Raw genomic sequence first — 6167 nt, 5'->3', positions numbered from 1 at the left:
CTGTTTTGTCTTTCTTTGGACACTCACATAAAGGTTTGGTTGTCTTGGCTAAGCACACGCAAACGCACACACAAGCATCACGTGTGGTGTGATGCAGGGCATCAGTATGTTGTAAATATGGAATTTAATGGTATGTGTAAACTGAGTAATTTTGTGATTTAAGTGGATTTATGATTTAGGTAAATGGGGAAAATTAGATATTTAGTTAGACTGAATAGTCACTCCTTGTGATACCAAGACAGAACTCGAGTTGCAGCAGCATTGTTGCACTCCTCTTGCAGGTTGCGTGAATTCGCATGTTCGTGTCTTATGGAAGCGGCGCAAGAGGGTTCAGTGACACTTTCTCCTCCAGGAGCTGAAATCTGAAATATCTCGCCTACAGATTTCGGGAGGGTGCTCTTACACCTATTAAACTGTATTATATATGATGCCATAAGTGAATTTGTTTCTTACAGGCTTTTGCAGGTTGCATTAAAAGAGAGACGATTGCCAAGCGTTGTTGGAAAGAACAAAGCGTCAGAGTGTAGTCGCGAGAACGGATATCACAACAGGAGAAATCTTGCCTACCAAGGCGGCAACGAAGGCGCCCCTCGCCCGAGGACGCCGCCGCTGGCCCTGTGCGGGCGTCGAGCCGCTGGTGGCTGCTTGCGTCGCCCGCCCGCGAGTGTCCGCCCACCGCACACCATGGTGTGACCCCGGGTGCCTCGTGTGTCGCGTCGAGCGCGGTGCTGCGGCCGGGTGCGCGGGCGTGCGAGCCAGGCCCCAGCGGGCAGGAAGCGGGTGTGAGCGAGTGCCGCGTGCGGCCGTGCAGGCCCGGTGAGTGAGTGCCGCGCGTGAAGTCCTCGTCGCAGCTATATGCCGCAGGCGTCCCCCAGGGCCAAAGGGGCCGACCTGAGAGGCTCTGGGCTGCGCTTGGGGTGTGGGCGCGAGAAGGGCGCGGCGGGGAGGGGGCGGTGATGATGGTGGTGTGCGATGGGTGACGGGCGGCCGTGGTGGTCGGGCCCGCGCCGCGTGCGCCGCGTGCACGGCCTCCAGCTGCCACTACACCCGCAGCAGGTGCTCGCGTGGCTGGTGATGGCCGCCTTTACCTCCCTCATGTACGGCGCCGTCCTCCCCGCCCTCCACTCGCGCCTCGCCACGCCCCTCGCCGTCGTGACGGGCATGGTGTTCGCCGCCCACATCCTAACGCACATCGTGGCGCTGGCGCTGGACCCCGCCGACACGCAGCTGCGCGCCCGCAAGGACAGGCAGCAGGTGCCCGAATTCGATAGAAATGTGCATTCGCACGTCATAGAAAATGGACGCTGCCATCTGTGTAATATAACCATATCTTCTAGTCGGACTAAACACTGCAGCGCTTGCAACAAGTGCGTGGATGTGTTTGATCACCACTGCAAGTGGCTGAACCACTGCGTGGGCCGCCGCAACTACCGCGTGTTCCTGGCGTGCGTCATCACGGCCATCCTCTCGTGTCTGCTGGTCATGGCTACCTGCCTCGCCGAGATCGTGCTCTACTACTTCAAGCGGGAATACCTGGCGCCATGGGAATCCCCGCGCCCCGAGGTGGCCCCGCTCCCCGTGGAGGAGGTGGAGGACGAGGCCTCGCTCACGTGCTCGGAGGGCGCGCCCTACTGCCACTTCTCCATCTTCGGTGCTTTGGTCTACGACGGGGCCTTCATCGGCCTCCTGTCCACGCTGTTCTCAGTGGCGTTGGTGGCCGAGGTCCTGCTCGTCCACCTGGCCGCCTTCCACGCTTACATCATATGCCTGGGCTTCACCACCTACGAGTACATCCGGGGGCATCACCTCCGGGGCTCGACCTCCGCCCACTCCTTCAGCACGTATGGGCGTGACGGCGGCACGGAGCGCGAGGGCGCCGTGTGCGGGTGGGCGGTGAAGCGCGTGCCCGCCAACAACCAGATCACGCCCTCCTCCACCACGGACACCAACCTCCTATCCACGATATCCGTGGACTCCCTCAGCACCTCCACCACCACGGCCCGCTCCCCCCGGTCTTCCACATCCACCACGCCCGGCCTCTCACCCACCACGCCCTCGGACGACAGCCGCTCGCCGTCGGCCTCCAAGAACCAGCTCCTAAACCACAGCTCGCGTATCCAGCAGAGCGGCGGGCGGGGCTGCTCGGCCATGGCGTCCCCCACCAACACCGCCCCCAGAACGCCTCCGACGAGGGCCTCCAGTGTGCCACAGCTGCCCCAGATCCAGGTGGGGCGCGCCAGGGCGCAGTTGAGGACCCTGAGCCGGGCGGTGTCGACCGCGGTCAGCGAATTCACGGTGGACGAGGACGTCGAGGTGCGCGTGGTGGCGCTGCCGCGGCCGCGACCGTCTCGTCGAAGACTGCGCTCCAGCATAGCGCCACATTTGTCGCCCATCAAGGAGTGCGACCAGATAGCGCCCAGCCCGCCCACGGTGCGGGCGGTGCGCGAACAATCGAGTGCGTCCCCGAGTCCGGCCGCCAGTCCCGCCCAAACCCCCGTTCACACGCCCTCCCGCAGTCCGCGGCCGAGCCCCGTGCGCGGGCCGCACACGCCCACGAAGGTGAGTCCGCTGGCGGGCGGCGCCGACGTGACGAGACGTGCCAACGGCCACAGTATTGTCAGTCGAGTGAAGATGAACGGTAACATCGGCGAGACCACCAATGGCTACAGCAGGACGCCGCCGCCAGTGTCTAGTGCCAATACCAAGTTGCTGAAGGAGGTGGGGGCGCACGGCGGCGTGTACGTCGGGCCCCAGGACCCCAACTGCAACATGCTGGGGTCGAGGGCGTGTAACAGCGGTTCCGCCCCGCGTACCAACGGCACGGTGGCCCACGTGGAACTACACATGTAGGGTCCGCCCGCGCCCACGCCCGCCAGGACCGGCAACCGCCCACACCGTAATCTTGCTCACATGCTCTGCCACTATTTATATGGACAGATGCCTTTTATATCAGAGAAATATTGTTAATATTGTGATGATGGTAATGCGCGTTTATTTCTGATATTCGGGGTTACATAATAGGATGAATTGTGTATTTAGGATGTGAAGTAATGATACTGTAGGTAGCCAATGGCAAAGAAGTAGCTGTTCAGAGAGCAATATATCGACGACGTAGAGTGTAGCAGCCAGCCATTATCGTGCCAACGCTCCCTCCGCCCCGCCACAAACCCTCAGTCCATTCTGACCCCGTCTTGACCTGTAGCTGACCCCGCCCTGTCTTGACCTGTAGCTGACCCCCGGCTTTGACCCCTTCTTGATCCTGTTTTGACCTGTAGCTGACCCTGCTTCGACTCCTATTGAATCCTGTCTTAACTTATAGTTGACCTCGGCCTATAGCTGACCCTGCCCTGTCTTACCCTGTAGTTGACCCCGCCCTATCTTGACCTGTAGCTGACCCCCTGCTTCGAACTTTTTCGGATTCTGTCTTGAACTGTAGCTAACCCCTACCTTAATCTAGACATTAAGGTGACCTCGCTTTGACCCTTAATAGATCCCCACCTTGACCTATAGCTGAACCTGCTTTGACCCTTTCCGAATCCCCAATTTGACCTGTAGCTCTTTCTACTCTGTTCACCAAACCCGACTGTAGTTTGACACACATGTTTACCAACATACACCTAACTCTAATTGTTCATTATCCACCTTTGCTTACTAGGTTATTGGAACTTTCATGTATGTTACTATTATTATTATTATTATTATTATTATTATTATTATTATTATTATTATTACCATTATGACTTTATCGTCATAATGATAATATTATTATTATTATTATTATCATTATCATTATTATTATTATTATTATTATTATTATTATTATTGTTACTCTTTATTATTATTATTATTATTATTATTATTATTATTATTGTTATTACTCTTTATTATCGCTACTGCTACAAGTTATCGTTACCTATTAGTATTGTTGTTACTGTTAAAGTCGTTATTTTCTGTTATTTTTTTCTTGATTATTGTCCTTTTCATTAGAATAGAGCAGTAGCATATCCTTGAGCCTGGCAATCCCTGTAGTTGTCCTGTCATCCTTATTCCTTATAGGATCCTGCGCAGTGTCATAAGGACGTTTCATTGGACCTGATCATCGTCTTCCTCAAATAACCTGCCAAACTTTCGTGTAGCTTCACTTCTCGTAGTGAATGTCACCGTCATTATCTTCACTCGTCTTGTTTTCTCTCTCTCGTTTCTCTCCTTCTTCCCCCTCCACCCCCATTTCCTTCTTCTCTCGAGCCTGTCTCCTGCTAGGTGTCGCCGCCTGTCGTCGAGTTCTAGAACCATCGGTGTCTCGCTCTCTCTTTGCTCCCTCGATGCGCTCCTATCTATCCATATCTGTAGAGGCACCAGTACAGCCCGGTAGTCTGCCTTTCATCTTATTCCCAGAGGCTTCTTTACTCCTCGTCTCCTCCTCCTCCTCCTCCTCCTCCTCCTCCTCTTTCTTCTTCTTCTGCGTCTTCGTCTTTTTGTGCCACACTCTTCTTTTCCTTTTTTTCCTCGTTCGTTCTCGTCCAGGCTTCGCGGGAATCTTTTTTTTTTTTTTTTTTTTTTTTTTTTTGTCTCTCTTTTTAAAATTCTTCACTAAGGTGTCTTACTCCCTTCTCCTACCTTCCTCTCATGCTATTTCCCTCCCCCCCCCTCTTTTTTTCAGTTCACCCCAACTCCTCTCTTCCCCCCCCCCCCCTTCTGCTCGCCTTCATTTCCATCTCCCTTGCATCTCTCTCTCTCTCTCTCTCTCTCTCTCTCTCTCTCTCTCTCTCTCTCTCTCTCTCTCTCTCTCTCTCTCTCTCTCTCTCTCTCTCTCTCTCTCTCTCTCTCTCTCTCTCTCTCTTTCCCTCTCCCTCTCCCTCTCCCTCTCCTCCCCCCCCTTTCCCTGCATCTTGATCCTCGCCTTTCGAGAACTTGAGAAGTTTTGGAAGACGGGTCAGTTTGGCGAACTTTCCTGGAGGATGGACCAAGGTCGTGCTTGTGTGGTTGAGCTCCATTTGTGTGGTTGAGCCCTTCCCGACCTCCGAGGGGCGTGGCCTGTCTCTAGAAATTCGGCGGGAGAGGGGCGTGATGCTGTAAGGAGGCACCCAAGGATCGCCAAGTTAATCTCTTTTTATATATATGTTGACGAATTTCGCCTCCATTGAGAGTCGTGGAAGCTGTGTGTTCCGAGGATTTATGTGCTTAGAGATGTTGACACCTGGTACGGTCTAACAGAACGAAAGAAAAGGAAACAAATGAAAAGTTAACCACATGTAAACGTTGCACTCTCTCTCTCCCTATCCAGCTTCAGTTAGAAGTATTTGAAAAAAAAAATATAGTTCACTTTGCCGAATGGAAAATAATAAGAGACGAGATATACTTTTGAGATTATTGCAAGTTAAGAGATTATAATTTTTTGATATGAGATGAATATTCAAACTGATATTTTCATATTCAATATATACACCACATAGTCTTCATCGTACATGTAACTACAGTTCATACTGTCACCATGCAGTCCAGTGTATTGATACAAGACGCACGTAATCATAGTGTAGGTGTCCTTCTAGGCAAAATGAGAATAGCAACATTGGAGTGGAAGTGCCAAAAATCTCTCTCGTTGTCATTGTTTTGTTGATAAATAGATACGGTTTTAACATTTCGCCTGGTTAGCGTAAGTTAAGTAAAAGGAGGTGGAAGCGATTAGAGATGGCAATAGAATATGAGTGCTAGTTTTGTCAAATGTTATATAAAAAGAAAAGAAAAAGAAAAACAGAATGAAAATATGACCTACGGAAATACTGGTCCATTGCCATTCTGATGAAAAGATTTCCGTGTCCTAGTTGCATGAGTTTATTGCAAGGCGCAGCTCGTCATATTTCCCCTCTGATTCTTTCGGGATAGGAAACTAATATCCATAAAAGAGAAACAGAACCAGAACTAAATAGTGTGCGTTCGCTGTCCTGACCAACCCCCTAAACAAAAAAATCCGAAGAGAAAGCAATGAACGCCGTTTTTGTCAAAGGTACGAACGAAGCCAGGCAAGAGGAATCGGAGGCCACTGGGTTTTCGGCGGGAAACCAGAGCGCGACATCATATCATGCGTCAACACTGCCACACGCTTCACACTCTGAATATGCAAACGGAGGGATCTTCTGATTTTTCCGTCAGGGTGTAAACCTTTAGAA

General features: G+C 52.0%; 1 protein-coding gene across 1 annotated transcript; it reads left to right on the top strand.

Annotated features, from left to right (window-relative positions):
• The first annotated feature begins 355 nt into the window (after window positions 1–355).
• On the top strand, window positions 356–3648 carry LOC125044376 (palmitoyltransferase ZDHHC11-like). Its single transcript, XM_047641011.1, has one exon. It carries the CDS (start codon window positions 973–975, stop codon window positions 2848–2850), a length of 1878 nt encoding a protein of 625 aa, XP_047496967.1. The 5' UTR covers window positions 356–972; the 3' UTR covers window positions 2851–3648.
• The last annotated feature ends 2519 nt before the right edge of the window (window positions 3649–6167 follow it).

Source organism: Penaeus chinensis, chromosome 35 (genome assembly GCF_019202785.1).
Source record: "Penaeus chinensis breed Huanghai No. 1 chromosome 35, ASM1920278v2, whole genome shotgun sequence".
Taxonomy (NCBI): Eukaryota; Metazoa; Arthropoda; class Malacostraca; order Decapoda; family Penaeidae; genus Penaeus; species Penaeus chinensis.
The sequence above is the reverse complement of the archived record's forward strand: the minus strand, read 5'-3'. Positions and strand labels throughout refer to the sequence as shown.

Excerpts from the sequence above, each read along its gene's own strand:
- LOC125044376 (XM_047641011.1), top strand. The coding sequence starts at position 973 with ATGGGTGACGGGCGGCCGTGGTGGTCGGGCCCGCGCCGCGTGCGCCGC.